This window comes from Schistocerca serialis, chromosome 8, assembly GCF_023864345.2.
Source record: "Schistocerca serialis cubense isolate TAMUIC-IGC-003099 chromosome 8, iqSchSeri2.2, whole genome shotgun sequence".
Classification (NCBI taxonomy): domain Eukaryota; kingdom Metazoa; phylum Arthropoda; class Insecta; order Orthoptera; family Acrididae; genus Schistocerca; species Schistocerca serialis.
The window spans coordinates 297,136,761-297,157,905 of record NC_064645.1 but is presented as its reverse complement, the minus strand read 5'-3'; the positions used below and the strand labels follow the sequence as shown (position 1 = coordinate 297,157,905).

At 43.2% G+C, this 21,145-nt stretch overlaps 1 protein-coding gene across 1 annotated transcript in view; it reads left to right on the top strand.

Moving 5' to 3' along the window:
- Positions 1 to 7,055: 7,055 nt before the first annotated feature.
- Positions 7,056 to 21,145, top strand: part of LOC126416451 (putative inorganic phosphate cotransporter) — a 376,726-nt gene continuing 362,636 nt past the window's right edge. The window contains exon 1 of the mRNA XM_050084178.1: positions 7,056 to 7,226. Within this exon, the coding sequence (XP_049940135.1) occupies positions 7,175 to 7,226 (52 nt within the window). The 5' untranslated portion in view covers positions 7,056 to 7,174. The remainder of the gene's footprint in view (positions 7,227 to 21,145) is intronic.

Sequence of the window (21,145 nt, the reverse complement as noted above, 5' to 3'; positions counted from 1 at the left end):
TAGTTCAAGTTTTAAGGGACTGATGACCTCAGATGTTAAGTCCCATAGTGCTCAGAGCCATCTGAATCATTTTTTTTTTTTGCTTACGTTTATCTAGGTAAGTTTTTTAAGCAATTAACATTGAAAGATCACTGGTTGAAGTAAGAGTGAGCTAAGCCATTGAAAATTTGAAATACTGGTACATTAATAACCGGCGCTGAATGCAAGCATGAAAACGTGAATGCATTCTGCTGTACAGGTGTGAGATGTCAGTTTATGGGATGGGGTTTCATGCCTGTTGCACTCACTCGGTCAATACTGGGATTGTTAATGTTGTTTGTGGATGATCCTGGAGTCGTCATCTGATGATGTCCCATATGTGCTCAATTGTAGACATATCTGGTGATCGAGCCCGCCAAGGCAACATGTCGAAATTCGTAGAGCGTGTTGGGGTACAGCAGCGGTTTGTGGGCGAGCGTTATCCTGTTGGAAAAACCCCTAGAATGCTGTTCATGAATGGCAGTACAACAGGTCGAATCACCAACTTTCAGTGAGGATGCATGGGATAACCACGAGAGTGCTCCTACTGCGATATGAAATTGCACCCCAGACGATGAATCCTGGTGTAGATGTAGGGTGTCTAGCACACATACTGGTTGGTTGCAGGCCCTCAGCTGGCCTCTTTCTAACCAACACACGGCCATCACTGGCACCGAGGAAGAACCACCTTTCATTGGCAAATACAACAAACCTCCACCCTGCCCTCCAACGAGCTCTCGCTCGACACTACTGAAGTCGCAAACGGTGGCAGTTTGGGTTCGGTGGGATGCACGCTATAGGGTATCTGGTTCGGAGCTGTCCTTAAAGTAACCGATTTGTAGCAGTTCATTGTGTCACTGTGGTACCAACTGGTGCTCAAAATGCTGTTGCAAATGCAGTACGACCCGCCAGAGCCATACGCCGATCACGATGGTGTTACCTCTCCGTAGTGCCTTCTGACCGTCTTCTTTCGACAGTGCATTCTTGTGACCACCACTGTCAGCAATCATGTACAGTGGCTACATTCATACCGAGAAGGAACATCCAGCTTCTCGTAACTCTATTATACGACCTTGTTTAAACTCAATGAGGTGTTGATAATGGCGTCTTTGTCACCTTAAAGGCATTCTTGACTACGATCAACTCACGACTTCCAATCTCAAAGGTGACTGATCTATGTGACTGGCGCGACATTGGAGCAGATATCATATTTCAAATGTAGAAACATGCCTACAAACATTTGTTTATGTTGCACAACTTCTTCTCACAATTATAATTTTATTCCGTCAGGGTAGTTCAGAAAGGAGGTTGTTCTATGGTACTTTCGGGGTGTTTCTCGTACCAATATTTTGGCCCACTCATTCATGTTACTTGAACACGAACCAAGATGTTAATTTTAGTAATCTTGGTGGTCACCTTTACATCTTCACTATGAGAACTGCCATATTCACATGGATGCACGCATACCATCTGAAGAGGTAGGGAGAGGGCAGGGAGTGGTAAGGAGCTGGGCCAAAATTAAATCATTCATTCTGACAAAGATTTTATTATACTCAGTTCTAAACACAACAAAGGAATTAAGAAAACTGATAAGATGGTAGCTTTAAACATAAAATGATGAAAGACTTTGTTCAGAATCATTGGTCTGAACGTTCAAGTTATTTTCTTTACAAAGCGAAACTTTGGCACTCTATTTTGAAGTAAGTTAAGTTTTAAGAAAGTAAATTAAGGGGGAGGGGGGCGGTGATCTTGGAAACCAAATCCACAGTTCTGAAGATCCGGCAATGAAATTCTGCACCATGCTTTACATTGAATTAACATATTTAAAATTAACTTCCTTGGATTGTATATGTACTTAAGTCTTTGACGGAATTTAAAAATTTATTTAAAAATGTAATTTATGTATATTTTTTCAGGAACTGTTCAAGAAATTTCTACAAAATTTTCTGTGTTTACTTTCTTTGCAAGCACTTTGTCCCGTATCTCACCTTACACTCAGGTTTTGAAAATTTGCTCTAGAGACTACATTTATTGGGTTTATAGAAATAAGTGTACAATGTTTCGTAATTGTAGCCTTCGTAGATTCTGAGAAAAAGGTATATAAATTTTAAGAGAGATAATTTACAGAAAATGCAGTTTGAAGTTCACCATAACGTTTTTTCTAATGTCACCTCTTCAGAAGGCCCCACTTCTGTACTCAGTGCCCTCGTTCCCTTTAAGGCTTCTCTTCTGGTTTCTTGTGTTCTGCCTTCTTTCCTTTACCAGGTCCTCAACTGACTCTGCAGCTGCAAAGAGGCACTGTAAATCTATTTTTCTTAATACGTCTTGAGTGAAATTTCGTATCTTAAAGCCCAGTCTCTCTAATACCTCCGTCCTACCTACGTTGTCATCATTAAATACAAGAAGTATATCATAAGTTGCTATTCTGACAATTGTAGCAGATGAAATGTGATTTGAGGGCTTCGTTTCCATATGAGTGAATTTACAGGCTCATTTGGATTCTGGGTTTGCCTTCAATACACTTTTTTAGAAGTTCAGTATCAGCCAGAAACCTGAAAGTGGGCTTGACAACATACAGGATACAATTTGGAAGACTCTCTTTGTGAATGTAATGTGTGGAATCGTCGTTCACCGAGCTAGTATTGAAGAGTCGATTCAAAAAGCGGGTGCGGCTGGAAGCTTGCGTCATGTATTTAATTATTTTTCAGACACTTTGGATGTAATTTCATCACTGAAACTTATTATCCGTAAGTTCTTCTAATAAATAAAATATAAATCGAAATTGACATTTTTGGCCAATTTAAAGAATGTCCGTCCCTTCCATTTTTTTAAAAAAAAAGACTTAATCTGGCCAACCACAGAGTGGAAAAGTAATGAACCACCAGTACAACCTGAAATTCAATTAAAACTTAACTTTGGTTCTATAAAGTCAGTCTTAGTTAACTGTGTATTTACTCAAAATGTCTAGATTTTACAATTTTTGATAAAAGCCTGAAGTAACAAAATCCAAGAATGTGCCTGTTCCTTTGGACGTGCATGTTCCGTTCGCAATTCTACTTTTGTCCGCTCATAACAAGCATACTGCCTAGCCACATCGTACTGTGTCAAAAGCTGCTATAATATATCACAAAATACAAACAAAACAGTCAAGATTAACTTACATAGTTGAGCAGCGACTGTAGTCGTTATGAAATACGTAAAACCGTTACTGTTTACGGTGTATATAAATGATCTAATAGAAAGCGTCGGAAGCTCTTTAAGACTATACGCAGATGACGCGGTTGCCTGTAACAAAGTGGCAGCGCCAGAAGACAGTGTTGATTCTCAGAATGACCCGCAGAGGATTGATGAATGGTGCAAGCTCTGGCAGTTGACCCTGAACGTTAATAAATGTAACGTATTGCGCATACATTGGAAAAGAAATCCACTACTATACAGCTACACTATTGATGACAAATTGCCGGAAACAGTAACCATCGTAAAATATCTAGGAGTACTATCAAGCTTATTGACAGCTTGGGGTTATCAGGTTCGGTGAAAAGTGCATTGGAGTATCTGAGACCAGTCTTTAAAAATAACTCCAGTAAAACGGAAATGACACTCATGTCTCCCAAAGAATTAGCATCCATCATAAAATCCTTAAAATCTAAGTATTCCAGTGGGTATGATAACATATCGACAAAATTATTCAAAGAGTGCTCATGAGAGTTGAGTTCTAGCTTAAGTTATTTGCATAATCATTCTCTTATCAGCGGAACATTTCCAGACTGGCTAAAATATGCTGAAGTTAAGGGGATAAAGAGATACCATCAAACTATCGACCAGTTTCATTTTTGCTGGCTTTCTCAAAAATATTTGAAAAGGGTGCGTTCAAGCGTCTCCTTATATAACATATATAATATATTGTCCGAGTTACAGTTTGGATTTCTTATGGGTTCTGACATAGAGAAAACTATTTACACTTACAGTGAGAATGTACTTAATTCATCAGATAATAAATTAGACGCTACTGGCATTTTATATGACCTGTCAAAGCCTTTGACTGTGTGAACCACGGCATTCTCTTAAGTAAATTAAAATATTATGGTGTCACCAGCAATGCTGCAAAATGGTTTGAGTCTTCTTTATCTAACAGGAAACAAAGGGTGTTGTTGCAAAATACGTGGGCAGTAAGCAGTCAGTCTTCATCAGAATGGGAATTAATTACATGCGGTGTTCCTCAAGGTTCCATCTTGGGTCCATTGCTTTTTCTTGTGTACATTTATGACCTCTCATCTGTTATAATTCCAGATGCTACGTCTGTTGTGCTTGCAGATGATACAAACATTGCAATAAGTAGCAAGTCAAGCACAGATTTAGAAACAGCTGCTAATCAAATTTTCACTGACATTAATAAGTGGTTTAAAGGTAATTCGCAGTCATTAAACTTTGAGAAGACCGACTATATGCAATTCAGAACCTGTGAGAGATTTCCTTCCAGCATGAGTATAACATATGAAGACATGCAGATCGAAGACGTTGACAGTGTTAAATTTCTGGGGTTACAACTTGATAATAAATTCAGTCGGGAAGGGCATACCACAGAACTGCTTAAGCGCCTAAACAAGTCTGTATTTACCGTGAGAATGATGTCAGACGCAGCAGATATAAATATTAAAAAACTTGCATACTTTGGTTACTTTCATTCTATTATATCATATGGGATCATATTCTGGGGCAACTCATCAAACTGAGGAAAAGTTTTTGGGGTGCAAAAGCGTGTGATGAGAATCATTTGTGGTGTAAATTCAAGAACATCTTGTAGAAACCCATTCAAGGAGCTTTGTATTCTAACCATTGCTTCTCAGTATATTTATTCCTTAATGAAATTTGTTGCAAGTAATACATCTCTATTTCCATCCAATAGCTCAGTACATAGTATCAATACTAGGAATAAGAACAATCTGCATAAAGACCTAAAATCACTTACCTTGGTCCAAAAAGGGGTCCAATACTCAGGAAAACACGTTTTCAATTAATTGCCAGTAACTGTCAAAAACTTGGTTTCAGATGAAGCACAGTTTAAACAGAGTTTGAAAGACTTTTTGATAGGCAACGCCTTCTACTCCATGGTTGAATACGATAACAGACTGTTAAGCCAGCTTAAGTAAAAATATCTGTTAGATTTCAGTTTTGACAGCACTTGGTCACAGCACTCAAGATTAGGAATTTTCTGTATGATAAATTTATTAATAGTGTACAACAGTGTTTCATTCTGACAGTGTGTTAATACTGTAGATATTAGCTGTTCCAGTTTATTGCATTGTATTATCCTATTTCAACAATCTCCTAACAAAAGATCAGGGTAGTAAGTATTATATTCAAATGTTTTATGTTTTTGTGTTATAGTTTCTGACCTGTTCCACACCCACGAGAATCATCTCATTATTTGGGTCTACGGAACGAAAACTGAATTTAATGTAATGTAATCCAGAGCGACCTTAAATGGAATGACCACATGATCCAACCAAACAGTAGGAAAAACAGATGCTAGACGGAGAGTCATTTATTTATTTATTCTTTGCCCATGGACTCCAGCTGAAAATCCAGCTGAGAGTATTGGGTGTGTCATACAGTAGGCTATTAACATCAAACTTGATTTCATTATATATAAATGAAACAAATAATTAAACAGAAATAGTCTATAAGCATACAAAGGTATTACATGTTTCACATTATACATACACACAAATCCAAACAAGATACAGAAATTATAATTTTTAAAGGTACATTTCAGTTATGATATAACATATTTAAACACCATCTTAATATTCACTCAAACTGTATATACATTTCTCCGTGAGATATAGTTTCAAATGATTTTTAAAACATTTTAGGTCTGTTTCTTTTTTAATGATTTTGGGGAGTTTATTAAAAAACCTTTTGCCTGGTTCTTCAGGGGCAGTCATAGACAGTTTTAGATTTCTGTTTATCATGTAGTAATTTTCATTTCCTCTTGTACCGTGTTTGTGTACATCTTTATTTAGGAGGTGTTTATCGCTTGACCTTACCGCCATTATGCTTTGGTATATGTACAGTGAATATACTGTCATAATATTATAGTGTACAAAAGCTTGCCTATAGGTCTGTCTTGGTGGTATTTTTGCAATGCATCTCACTGCCTTTTTCTGAATTGTGAATATTCTTTTTTAAGTAGCCAGCTTGTGCACTTCCTCATACATGAACTGAATAAGACAAATGTGGGAAGACAAGTCCATAATACATTGATCTGAGGACTTTATCATCCACAGTCTTAGTTCTTTTATGCATGATGAAGATCTGTTTGTTTACCTTTTTACACAGTGCATCTATGTACTCCTGACATGCCAAATGTTTGTCTATTATAGTTCTTAGAAAGTTTGTACTTGTTACTTCTTTAATAGTCTTTCCAACTATATTAAGATTTATGTTATAATTTTCACTATGTTTGGTCTGAAATACTAGATTCGTTGTTTTAGACTGATTCATAAACAGGTTGTTTTGTGTTAAGAAATAGAAGTATCTTAAGGAAATGCAACGCATCCGCAAAGGCAAGGCTTACAATGCACTTGATCGACCGCTTCTTGAGTGTTGTTCATCAATATGGTATCCTTACCGGTAGGACTGAGAGAAGAGACAGAGAATATCCAATAAAGAGCGGTGCGTTTAGTCGACGCGAGAGCATTACCGGTATGCTCAATAAAGTCCACTGAAGACGGTACAAGAGAGGAGTTGTGCATCACGAAGAGGTTTACTATCGAAATTTCGGGATACATCTCGCGTAATGACCACGACGAGAAAATTCGAGAAACTAGAGCTAATACGGACGTCTATGGACTGTTATTCTTTCCACGCGCAGTTCCCGAGTGGAACAGGGCAGGGGAGATCAGTTAGTGGTACCAGAAGTACCCTCGACCACACACCGTTAGGTGGCTTGCGGAGCATGATGCAGTCGTAGATGCAGCTGGAATATGTGAGACGCGCAGAGCGGACAGATGGCTTCGGCGCGCTGCAGTTGGTGCACCCATCAAACCGCCGGGCACCGGGCGCTAGCAGGCGTCCGTCAGTGTGGGTTGCGGCGCGCTGGCGGCGCGACGTAGCACGGTGTGTGTGGGCAGCAGGCAGCGTGCGCGGCGCCATGGCTGACGAGAAGACGGCGCTGCTCGAGGGGGCACCCCGGCTGACCACAGGTAGGCCGCACGCACCCGAGCCCACGCGTCTCGGCCATACAATCCCCCACACCCACGCCCGACAATAACATCTGGCTACAGGTGCGAACACGTCTGTAATTGTTGCGATTATTATTAAAAGTTTTCCAAATTCTGAACACCGTTACACTCATACCATGTAACAAGCTCACGTCTCATTTTTGCGTTTACTGAACAGCGCGAGCGCCATTGGTAAATTCTTAGAAGTTCTGACGTCATACTTTACGTAAATGACATCGGGGATGTTTTTGTTTGTAGTGTGTTTTTCGTTGGGTCTAGTGAACAACGCGAGTCATCAATGTATTTTTATGTCTGACGTCATGTTATGGAATTGGCGTCAGCTATGTTTTTGTCTATGTGTGTAAGTTGTAATGTCGTTCGTGTTCTGTAACATCATGCGTGTTAGGTTGTTACATCGTTTAATTACCGTGTTGTACACTAGACCTACGTAGATCTACTGCAGACGGCGAGAGTAATGATCACCTTACTGCCGTTCTCCTTTGCACTTTTCATTTAGCCATACTACAGTGCCTGCGTTGTTCAGAATTACGATGCAATGTTCCTTCCGTCATGCATGGATGTCCGAAGGAACAGGCACAGCCGCGACCGCAGCCGTTACGAAATGCCGGCCGTCGTGGCCGAACGGTTCTAGGCGCTTCAGTCCGGAACCGCGTTACTGCTACGGTCGCAGGTGCGAATCCTGCCTCGGGCATGGATGTCTGTGACGTCCTTAGTTAGGTTTAAGTAGTTCTAAGTCCAGGGGACTGATGACCTCAGATGTTAAGTCACATAGTGCTTACAGCCATTTTTGAACCGTTACGCAGTTGCGGATGTGGACAACCATCAGCTCTGTATTGGAATCACGACAATGGTTGCCCATATTCGCAACTGAGAATATATTTAATGTATTTCGTAACGGCTGTAATCGCCGAAGTGCCAGTTCCTTCGGACATGCATGCATAACGGAAGGAACATTGCATCGTAATTTCTGAACAACACAGGCACTGCAATATCATATTTATTCACCGATACAGGGCAACCGACTTCCCATTAAAATATCTCCCCTGTACAGGAACATACGTAATGAATGTACGACTGCAGGTTGTAGACACATGGTTGTTGACATGTGGAAATTTGTGTCTGGCTGTGGAGCGTCCTTGGATAGCGTAACCATAAGGCGACCGCTCGCGATGAACGGAGAATATGGGTTAGAGTCCAGATCTGGCACGAATTTTCGTTGTCGTTATTCCATTATACAGCCGATGGTTGTCCATACTAGCAACTGCCCGCATCTCGTGGTCGTGCGGTAGCGTTCTCGCTTCCCATGCCCGGGTTCCCGGGTTCGATTCCCGGCGGGGTCAGGGATTTTCTCTGCCTCGTGATGGCTGGGTGTTGTGTCATGTCCTTAGGTTAGTTAGGTTTAAGTAGTTCTAAGTTCTAGGGGACTGATGACCATAGATGTTAATTCCCATAGTGCTCAGAGCCATTTGAACCATACTCGCAACTGTGAGTATATTCCATGTATTTTTGAAGTTTCGTTGTCGTTATTCCATTATACAGCCAATGGTTGTCCATATTCGCAACTGTGAGTATATTCCATGTAATTTTTTTTTTTTTTTTTTTTTAGCGGCCGTTGTGACAGACGAATCTGTAGCGTAACCTCAGGTCAAGGTTAGATTGGCGAAGACACAGAAATCTGTCAGGGTGAATAACATTTTTTCAAAATTAAAAAAAGGTGGTTACAGAATGATCTATAGCGTAGGTCAAGGTCTACGTTCGATCGCAAGGTAACGTTTTACTCGGGAGGCGGTGAATGTTCAAAAATGTTCAAATGTGTGTGAAATCTTATGGGACTTAACTGCTAAGGTCATCAGTCCCTAAGCTTATCACTACTTAACCTAAATTATCCTAAGAACAAACACACACATATCCATGCCCGAGGGAGGACTCGAACCTCCACAGGCGGTGAATGATGTCAGTCTTTTTTCTATTTATGGCGGGATTCCATGGTTACAAATGCATCCCCGGAATAAACTACTATTTTTCCACTGTGGTCTGATCTGTTCAAAGTGTTAACGATAAGAACATCCCTATCCAAAACCCGCTATTACCGTGGACATCCCGTTAGTTTTCGTTTTTTTCATGTTTCCGTGTTGTTAGTGACGTCAGCCATTTGGATTCTTGATGCTCGTATCTCCACCACGTTAAAGACGTCGTCGATCTCTCGGCATGGTATCGCGTTAGCTACTAATTCCGTTTCAGTTGCAGATGTTAATCGTGTGTTTTGTGTATTATATATCGTTTAGTTCTCGTGCGCGATGGCCTCGATACTGTTGTCTACTAGACCTAGTTTACTAGACCGGTACAAATCTAGTGGAGATTGGGGGTCCACTGATGACGGCGCTTTGCATGACGGCGGATAATTCCTAATATCGTGTCGGACCCACATTTTCCCGGTGTACTGCAGCAACTAAGCCAACGGCCTTGCCGCAGTGGTAACACCGGTTGCCGTCAGATCACCGAAGTTAAGCGGTGTCGGGCTGGACTAGCACTTGGATGGGTGGCCGTCCGGTCTGCCGGGCGCTATTGGCAAGCGGGATGCACTCAGCCCTTGTGAGGCAAACTGAGGAGCTACTTGATTGACTCCGGTCTCGGAAACTGACATACGGCCGGGAGAGCGGTGTGCTGATCACATGCCCCTCCATATCCGCATTCAGTGACGCCTATAGGCTGAGGATGACATGGCGGCCGGTCGGTACCGTTGGGTCTTCTGGCCTGTTCGGAAGGAGTTTAGTTTTTTTTTTAAATTGCAGCAACTCGACGTGAGTGGACTCAACAAGTCGTTGGAAGTCCCCTGCAGAAATACTGAGCCACGTTGCCTCTATAGCCGACCACAACTGCGAAAGTGACGCCGGTGCAGGATTTTGTGTACGAATTGAACTCTCGATTATGTCCCATAAATGTCCTAAGGAGTTCATGTCGGGCGATCTGAGTGGCCAAACCATTAGCTCGAATTGTGTAGAATGTTATTTAAACCAGTCGCGAATAATTGTGGCGCGGTGACACGACGCATTGTCATCCATAACGACGCATTGTCATCCATAAAAATTCCATATTTGTTTGGGAACATGAACACCTGCAAATGGCCTCCAGGTGGTCGAACGTAACTATTTACAGTCAATGATCGGTTCCACTGGAGCAGAGGACCCAGTGCATTCCATGTAAACACAGTCGGCTCCATTATGGAGCCACCACCAGCCTGCACAGTGCGTTGTTGGCAACTTGGGTCCATGGTTTCATGACGTCTGCGCCACACTCGAACCCTACCATCAGCTCTTGCCAACTGAAATCGAGACTCATCTGACCAGGCCACGGGTTTCCAGTCGTCTAGGGTCCAATAGATACGGTCACGAGCCCAGGAAAGCCGCCTTAGGCAACGTCGTGTTGTTAGCAAAGGCACTCGCACTGGTCGTCTGCTGACATAGCCCATTAACACCAAATTTCGCCGCATTGTTCTGACGGATACATTCGTCGTACGTCCTACATTGATTTCTGTAGTTGTTTCGCGCAATGTTGCTTGTGTGTTAGCACTGACAAGTCCACGCAAACGCCGTTACTCTCTGTCGTTAAGTGAAGGCCATCGGCCACTGCGTTGTCCATCGTGGAGGTAATGTCTGAAATTTCGTATTCTCGGCCCCTCTTGACGCTGTAGATCTTGGAATATTAAGTTCGCTAACGATTTTCGAAATGGAATGGTTCATGCGTCTAGCTTCAACTGCTACTCCGCGATCAAAGGCCGTCAATTCCCACGTGCGGCCATAGTCACTTCGGACACCTTTTCATATGAATCGTCTGAGAAAAAATTACAGCTCGACCACTGCAGTGTCAAAAATGGTTCAAATGGCTCTGAGCACTATGGGACTTAACTTCTGAGGTCATCAGTCCCCTAGAACTTAGAACTACTTAAACCTAACTAATCTGAGGACATCACACACATCCATGCCCGAGGCAGGATTCGAACCTGCGACCGTACCGGTCGCGCGGTTCCAGACTGTAGCGCCTAGAACCACTCGGCCACCCCGGCCGGCCACTGCAGTGTCCTTTTATACCTTGCGTACACTATACTACCGCCATCTGTGTACATGCACATCGTTATCAAATGGTTCAAATGGCTCTGAGCACTATGGGACTCAACTGCTGAGGTCATCAGTCCCCTAGAACTTAGAACTACTTAAACCTAACTAACCTAAGGACATCACACACATCCATGCCCGAGGCAGGATTCGAACCTGCGACCGTAGCGGCCTTGCGGTTCCAGACTGCAACGCCTTTAACCGCACGGCCACTTCGGCCGGCCGTTATCAAATGGCTCTGAGCACTATGGGACTTAACATCTGAGATCATCAGTCCCCTAGAACTTAGAACTACTTAAACCTAACTAACCTAAGGAGATCACACACATCCATGCCCGCGGCAAGATTCGAACCTGCGACCGTAGCGGTCGCGCGGTTCCAGACTGAAGCGCCTAGAACCGCTCGGCCACACCGGCCGGCCACATCGTTATCGCATGAGTCTTGTCACTTCAGTGACGTCCTTTGGTTGGTTAGGTTTAAGTAGTTCTAAGTTCTAGGGGACTGATGACCCCAGAAGTTAAGTCCCATAGTGCTCAGAGCCATTTGAACCATTTCATCTGTGATACCGTGGTGATTGCCCAGTGACGTCATTCTCATGATGGAGATGCAACCATTATGTGACGTCACTAACAATTGGAAAACATTAGCAAAATAAAAACTGACACATTAACGCGACCTGCGCCGCAGGAGAGGGTTTGGGCGGGCATTTTATTGCTACTAATGCCTCCAACCATATTAAAAACTTGAAAATATTACCCTACAGTATGAATATGCGGTCGCGAATGTTTCATATGAATTAGCAGTATGTATCTAAAACAATAAAACATGACACATTTGTTGGCTTCGCCTACACACTACCAGGCTGCACCTTCCGACGTAACATAGGCCTGGAGCTACGCTGCAGATCTGTCTGTTCCCCACAACCTTCGTTTAGTAACAGAGTTTTGTCGTGACATTCATTGGCATCGGTAACTCATGATCAGACCATCACAAACCCAATCATCAGATTACGCTATAGTTGCTGCAGGTTATCTTCTCAACACGATAAAAAAAATATTAAAAAACTATGCCTGGCAGAGGGTTCAATGAACCATCTTCATGCTGTCTCTCTACCGTTCCAGACTGTAGCGCCTAGAACCGCTCGGCCACTCCGGCCGGCGGTATCACAGTATTTCGTACTCTATTATAAGAAAATGACTGGCAGTCATGCAGTATACAAAAAGAACATCCAGCTCAACTGAATTTGGTATATATAAAATCAAATATTCTTGAAATTATCGTAGATCGACTGATTTCATTGGAAAATGAGGAAAAGTGAATCGCGTGACAAATCAGGCAGTTATTCGTAGTCAGAGAGACAGACCACTACGTCCAAACGATAAATATTTAAAGTGAATCTATGCCGCTGATCTAGAAAAACTAGAAATCAATTATGATAAGAAAATATGAAATTACTAAAAATATGTTTTTTGCCAAAATCCTGTTGTCAAAATTTTTTCTTCAAATTTTGCCTTAGTCCAAACATTTAACTTTTTTCGATTTTATCCAGCACAAATTTAATGCATTCTTCAGTGGCTGCTATACGTGTTGTGCCGTCCGTATTTCATAAGTTGTTAAGTGCCCCACCTCCCTCCCCTCCATTGTAGGTTCCATTTTCCAATGGAATGGAAGTAGTGTAATCCCTGACTGACTCCTTTCCCTATCCCGAAAGTTTCTGTATATCCTTACTGTATTCTTGCATTTTTGCTGTTTCTTCTTGGTTTCAGTACAGGTTTCTGGTTAGCTGTGTAAGATTACTATGTCATTCTCAGGAAGTGCACAGTGCTTCCCACATTCCTGAGTGACTTACAGAAATGCGTTGATGTAGTCTGTGACGTAAATAAATAAGGATTGTAGATATTCTCTAGCTTTTTCCATGATCTATCTTACGTCTGGTATTTGGCCCCTGGTGTCTCTTTCTTTTCTGATCCCCACTTGTTTCCTTGGTAGCTCTCTGTCCTTGTGTGGTTTTAATCGGATCTGGATGACTTTTTTAAGAGAAGTTTGCTAGCATGTAGTATGGAAGTTATTTTTATGCAATTTTCATATCTTCTTGGCTTCGCTACTCTGACGAGCTGCGCTAACAGCTGATTCCTGTTGTGGAGAAACTGGGAGCAGACTGCGATTAATAGAGCGGTCCCCTTGAGCAATGTTTAGGGTGAATGCTACGGAGTTGGGTCACAGCTGCCTCGAAGGCGTCGCGTTATCGCTCCCGGAAGCTCCCGGTGGCTGTGGTCGACCCTTTTCCTCTAAGCGTTGCGCATGCACCGTGTTGACTGTGTAACTGGCACGCAAGGGAGCAGTACAGAGTGCCTGGCAAGAGTTGGTGTGGTTGGTACTCTACACGTCTCTGATTTCCGGCAGTTAAAAAAAATGACAAGTTCATCCGTGTGAAGTGTCATGCGTGTAACATGCAATAATTTTCACAGTCAGCATCTGGCGGAAGATTGATCATAAACTCCTGGGAAGTTCTAGTCGCCGGCAGGAGTGGCCGAGCGGTTCTAGGCGCTACAGTCTGGAACCGCGCGACCGCTACGGTCGCAGGTTCGAATCCTGACTCGGGCATGGATGTGTGTGATGTCCTTAGGTTAGTTAGGTTTAAGTAGTTCTAAGTTATAGGGGACTGATGACCACAGCAGTTAAGTCCCATAGTGCTCAGAGTCATTTGAACCATTTGAAGTTCTGGTCATACGTAAAGCCACTGAAAAGGCCTAACCTTTCCATTCTCTCTCCCTTCGGTCCGTCTGGTGTTGCAACTAAAGGCAGCAGACAGAAAACGGAAATACTAAATTCCTCATTACTATTTATGTATTTACCATACGGTTTTACAAGTACACAGATGTCCGCCACACACCGTCAGGTGGCTTGCGGAGTATGGATGTAGATGAGTAGATGAGATGAGAAGTAGCTACAGTCAAATGGAAATGTCCAAATGTGACAATTAGTCAAGAGCTCTTTGTGCCACTTGATGTAAAGTCCACCGATCACCGCCAAATGCTCGAAGTGGGCACTCCTTAACAACGTTATCTATTGTTTGCTCCTCCGCTCTGCATTCGCAGTCAGAAGAGGGACAGAAACCAACACTTCTTTATGGTTTAAACAGATCTTCCTTGGCCATTTCCAATGCTGTCCAGCCTCGACCAGATTTGGCTTGGTACTTCGAATCCCTTGACCTTCCTTGTTGGTTACTGAACCAGATGAGCGTTGTTGGGTGGACGTTCGTTCCAGCGTTGCCACCATTTGGAGGCCGCGTCGAAAGAACCGATACCTTCTAGATCAAGCCAGAGTGCTTTGCGTGATTTCAGACGAGCTGCTGGTGCGTCTTGCTCGGCATCATACAATAGAGAGTTCTTATGAAAAGTAATATTTTTGAGCAAGTTTATCTTAGCTGCTTTCCTCCTTAGATATTGCGGAGCAATATTAGCTAAGACTGGCAGCCACTAACTGGGAGTAGATCAGACAGTAACCGTGACTGCTCCCAAGCCTTCACTAAGCTGGACATCAATCTTCGTTATGTGCACTGTTCTCCCACACAGGAGCGCAGAATTCTGCAGCAGAATACACAAGAGCGAGAGCAGCAGAGCGTAGGGTATTTTCATCCACGCCCCCGCTGCTTCCGGCAATCTTGCGAAGTAGATTTACACTTCAACCAAGTTTCTTAGTTAACTTGATGCACTGTTGTTTGAATGTCAGCAACCGATCCAGAGTGATTCCTAGATATATTGGATTGTAGTTATGTGATACTTCGATTCCGTCGAAAGTCACATGTAACTTCCTTTTGGCTTCTTTATTAGTTACGTGGAATACAGTAATCTCAGTGAATAGGTATGAGGATACTATCAATGTTTGGCAGCCGCACAGACTCACTAACGAGAAGTATTGATGTAAGCACCGCCGATATAGAGAAACTTAAGAGGCTTAAGAGGCTTAAGGATAACAAGGCACCAGGTCCTGGAATAATGTCAGATTTTACATAGAAAAATCTGCGGTGTGAGCTCTTTCCCTAGTTAATATTCGTTGGGAATTTTTCCGCAGCTGGCTCCGAGTTACTGGAAAAGAACGCGGGTCACTCCTGTTTAGAAAAAGGATAAAATCGGATGCTCAGAATTATATGCCAATATCGATGACTTCCATTTGTTGCAGGATCCTAGAGCTTATCCTAAGATCGAACATCACACTCCGCAAGGAAAACAAGCTTGTCTCGAAGGTTAAGCACAGAATCACGAAAAATCGCTCCGTGAGACACAACTTGATTTGCGGAAAGCATTCGACGCAGTGTCACAATGCAGACTGTCAACGAAGGCCCGAGCATAAGGAATAGGTTCCCAGATGTGAGAGTGGTTCGAAGACTCCTTAAACGCGGGAGACGTTCAATAAGTAATGCAATACATTTTTTCTCGGCCAGTTTCGGTTGAATAAAGGGGAATTTGCCGTGGGACATGATGGAATATTCCTTATTCTCCGTCCGAACAGGCCTTGGAAGACCCAACGATACCTCCTGGCCGCCGTGTCATCCTCAGCTCACAGGCGTTACTGGATGCGGATATGGAGGGGCATGTGGTCAGCACACCGCTCTCCCAGCCGCATGTCAGTTTACGACACCGGAACCGCTACTTCTCAATCAAGTAGCTCCTGAAGTTGCCTCACAAGGGCTGAGTGCACCCCGCTTGGCAACAGCGATCGGCGGACCGGATGGTCACCCATCCAAGTGCTAGCCCAGCCCGACAGCGCTTAACTTCGGTGATCTGACGGGAACCGGTATTACCACTGCGACAAGGCCGTCGGCGGAATATTACTGGGGTTCAGCCCTTATAGTTTCATAAAGTTCCGTGGCATTACACGTGGCATTACACGTAGGCTTCAAAATGGCGTCTGTAACGGAGATGCGTTCCAAGTAGAGATGTATCATTGAGTTTCTTTTAGCGGGAATCCGGAGCATCGCAGATATTCATAAACGCTTGCAGAAAGTCCACGGAGAACTGGCAGCGAACAAAAGCAAGCTGAATCGTTGGGCGAGGCGTCTGTCATCATTGCATGAAGATCGCACAAACCTGTCGGATCCTCCGAGTGCCGGCCGGACGCACAATACTGTGACTCCTGCAGTGTTGGAACTAACATTGGAGATGATCGACAGATCACATTTTAATACGTCGCTGCACAGTTCAAGACTCCACACATGTCTGCGCACCCGAGAAGAACTCAAAAACTTGATCTACATCTACATCTACGTGATTACCCTGCTATTCACAATAAAGTGCCTGGCAGAGGGTTCAATGAACCACCTTCAGGCTGTCTCTCTACCGTTCCACTCTCGAACGGCACGCGGGAAAAACGAGCACTTAAATTTTTCTGTGCCAGCCCTGATTTCTCTTATTTTATCGTGATGATCATTTCCCCCTATGTAGGTGGGTGCCAACAGAATGTTTTCGCAATCGGAGGAGAAAACTAGTGATTGAAATTTCATGAGAAGATCCCGTCGCAACGAAAAACGCCTTTGTTTTAATTGACGTATCATGTCTGTGACACTATCTCCCCTATTTCGCGATAATACAAAACGAGCTGCCCTTCTTTGAACTTTTTCGATGTCATCCGTCAGTCCCACCTGATGCGGAACCCACACCGCACAACAGTACTACAGAATAGAGTGGACAAGCGTAGTGTAAGCAGTCTCTTTGGTAGACCTGTTGCACCTTCTAAATGTTCTGCCAATGAATCGCAGTCTTTGGTTTGCTCCACCTACAATGTTATCTATGTGATCGTTCCAATTTAGATTATTTGTGATAGTAGTCCCTAAGTATTTTGTTGAATTTACAGCCCTCAAATTTGTGTGACTTATCGTGTAATCGAAATTTAGCGGACCTCTTTTAGTACTCATGTGAATAACTTCGCACTTTTCGTTATTGAGGGCCAATTTCCACTTTTCGCACCATACAGATATCGTATCTAAATCATTTTGCAAGTCGTTTTGATCATCTGATGACTTTACAAGACGGTAAATTACAGCATCATCTGCAGACAATCTAAGACAGCTACTCAGATTGTCTCCTATGTCGTTAATATAGATTAGGAACAATAGATGGCCTGTAACACTTCCTTGGGGAACGTCGGATATTACTTCTGTTTTACTCGATGACTTTCCGTCTATTACTACGAACTGTGACCTTTCTGACAGGAAATCACGTATCGAGTCGCACAACTGAGGCGATGCTCCGTAGGCACGCAGTTTGATTAGAAGACGCTTGTGAGGAACGGTGTCGAAAGCGTTCTGGAAATCTAAAAATATGGAATCAATTTGACATCCCCTGTCGATAGCACTTATTACTTCATGAGTATAAAGAGCTAGTTGTGTTTCACAAGAACGATATTTTCTGAATCTGTGCTGACTATATGTCAATAAATCGTTTTCTTCGAGGTACTTCATAGTGTTCGACTACAGTATATGTTCTAAAACCCTACTGCAAATCGACGTTAGTGATATAGGCCTGTAATTCATTGGGCTGCTCTTCCTCATCCACCATACAGCCCGGATCTCACACCTTCCGACTTCGATATGTGTGGCCCGATGAAGGATGGACTCCACGGGAAGCAGTTCGTGGTTCGTGAGGAGGCTATTGATGCATCATGACGTTGGCTCCGGTGTCTATCAGTACAGTGGTGCCACGCGCGCTTCCAGTAAGGTGGCGCAGAACCGTCGCATTGAGCGGAGATAATGTCAAAAATAGAATTTTGTGGCCAAAAGACAGGAGAATAATAAGGTGTACTCGAATCCCTTATAAAGCCAACTTGCTTTCAGAAGAAAATGTGTTGCATCACTTACTGAACGCCCCTCGTAATAGAGCTCGTTACGTTGTCTTGAACGGCGAGTCTTCATCAGAGACAACAGTATCGTAAGGAGTGTCCCAGGAAAGTGTGATAGGACCGCTCATGTTTTCTATATATATAAACGAACTGCTGTATAGGGTAAGCAGCAATCTTTGACTGTTTCCTGATGAAGCTGTAGTGTACGGGAAAGTGTTGTCGTTGAGTGATGCAGGAGGTCGCATGGCGTTTTATAGTATCTGTTTGGCTGTTAGAATACAGTATTAGTGATGAGCTGCTTGATACAGTCACGCCGATTAAATATCTAGGCTTTCCAAAAATAGAATAATGTCTGATGGGATACCACAATCACTGGTTATACAATGTTAATTATAATCCGTCTTGACTGCAAAAATATTTATTCACATGACCGGTTTCGGTTCCTCTAGAACCATCTTCAGATCTGCAATTTCGGTTACAGGAGTAACCAAACCACACACAGCAACCTTCACATGCTGCGTCACATAAAACATGTGACGCAGCATGTGAAGGTTGCTGTGTGTGGACAGGTTACTCCCGTAACTGAAATTGCAGATCTGAAGATGGTTCTAGAGGAACCGAAACCGGTCATGTGAATAAATATTTTCACAATCAAGACGGATTATAATTAACATTAAATATCTAGGCGTAAACGAAACGAACACCTAAGGTCTGTAGCAGGGAACATTGGAAAAAATATAGAAAAATGTAGCTCATCTACAAAGGACACGGCATACAGAACGCATGTACGACCCATTATTCAGTACTTCTCGAGCGTTTGGAATCCCCACCACGTCGGATCGTAGAAAGTACATAGTATGTGCGACGAAACACAACCAACTTTCGTCGGACCTACTACATATGATATGTGATTTGACAGACTTTTGCTACTCACCGCATGTACCATACATTTTTAGCGATTCACTCTGTTTTACTGATTCTGTAGCAAAGGACACTACCGTCCGATTCTTATTATGACGTTGGCTTACCAATGATTTCAGCCTACTTCACTTCTGAAGATGGTAGTTTCAACTGCCGAAACCGATAAAGTGGGTCGTACAAAGATTCTCTTGTGCAGCTGACGACTGACCTTTTGTCTTTGTCGACTTCTCTGTAAATGTAGGTAAATCCAAGATAATACCACAACAAAAATAAAGAATCCGACGGTACCCGAGAACAGCATTAGTTATGAACAGCTTGAGTACCTCACGTCGTATAAGTATTTAGGGGTAATACTGAAAGCGATATAAAATACGACGATCACGGCAATCAAAGCCAACACAAGACTTGGATGTGTTGGAAGTGTTTGGGAAAGTACAGCGCATCTGTAAAACAAATCACATACAAGGGTGGGACAAAAATGTCGCATCACCACCAGAAGTGCAAGCCTGAACATAATAGCAGATGGTAGGCAATCTCGCAAACTGCGCTGTTGTGTTTCACAACAAACGGCACTTGTGGTCTACTTGGGAGAGAAGGGTGCCTGAACGCTATGCATGTCTATAATCGCTACAGAACTTGCAGGAATAATACTATAAGATCAGAACAGTGTTCTGTGTAGTTGTGAGTGCGTTATGTCGGAGGTAAGCAAATTCGAGTTTGGGCGAATTGTTGGTGCTCATATGGTGGGCGATTCCGTAATCAAGGTAGCCGAAATGTTTGGCGTCTCAAGAGCCACCGTATCGAAAATTTATACCGCATACAGGGAAAGAGGAAAAACATGATCCGCTAAGACACAACGCGGACAAAGGTGAGTGTTGAGCGATCGTCGCAGAGGGTCATTGAAAAGGGTTGTGACGAAAAAAATAAGGGGACGACAACTGTGAAAGTCCCTGCAGAACAAAATGCCACACTCGCGATCCCCGTCAGCACCAAAGCACCGCGAAGGAGCTCCACAGCAGGGAACTGGAGGAATTCCAAAACCACTCACCAATGATGCAGATGTCCGTAACAGGAAAACGTGGAGGAAAAGCCATAAAACCTGAACTGTGGGGCAATGGAAGAAAATTATTTGGTTACATGAGTCTTATTTCACACTTTTTCCAAGTTCTGACCGATCTTGGGCGCCAAGAGACAAACATGGCGGGAGTCGGTGATGCTCTACGTGATATTCCTTGGGCCCCATGGTCAATCTGCAACATTGCATAACTGACAAGGATTCTGTGACCATTCTGGCTGACCAGGTCCATCCCATGGTACAATATTTGTTCCCCAACGGTGTTCCAAGACGACAGGGCCACTGTCCACACAGCTCGCATCCTCCAGGACTGGTTTTGTGAGCGCGATAATGAATTCTCGCATTTCCCCTGGCCACTATAGTTACTGATCTTCATGTTATTGAGCCTTTGTGGTCTACTTGGGAGAGAAGGGTGCCTGAACGCTATGCATATCTATAATCGCTACAGAACTTGCAGGAATAATGCTATAAGATTATTTTGAAAACCATACAGGATTTGTATTCATCCATTTCGAGGCGACTAGAAGTTGGTTTGAAGACGAATAGGTTTGCTACGCCGTAGTAGGTGCGGTAATGTATGTGTTTTTGGTGTTTCCGTATTTTTGTACATCCCCTGTAAAGGATGGTAGTGGGACCTGAGCATTATTTCAGCGTTTGGAGACTGTGTCAAGTAGGCATGACGACAGACATCGAAGGAATTCAGAGTCACGCTGATGGATCGGTGAAGACTATAGCAAATGGTAGTAGTCCTCGATAAATTTAAATGGGAATCACTCGAAGAAAGACAACGTAGTTCTCGCTATACCCTGTTGGGTAAATTCAGATAAAGTGTATTCGAAGAGGACTGTAGGATCGTTACGCTGGGTGCATCGTATATCTGGGGTAGGGATAATGAGAATAACATATTCGAAGAGGACTGTACGACCGTTAAGCTG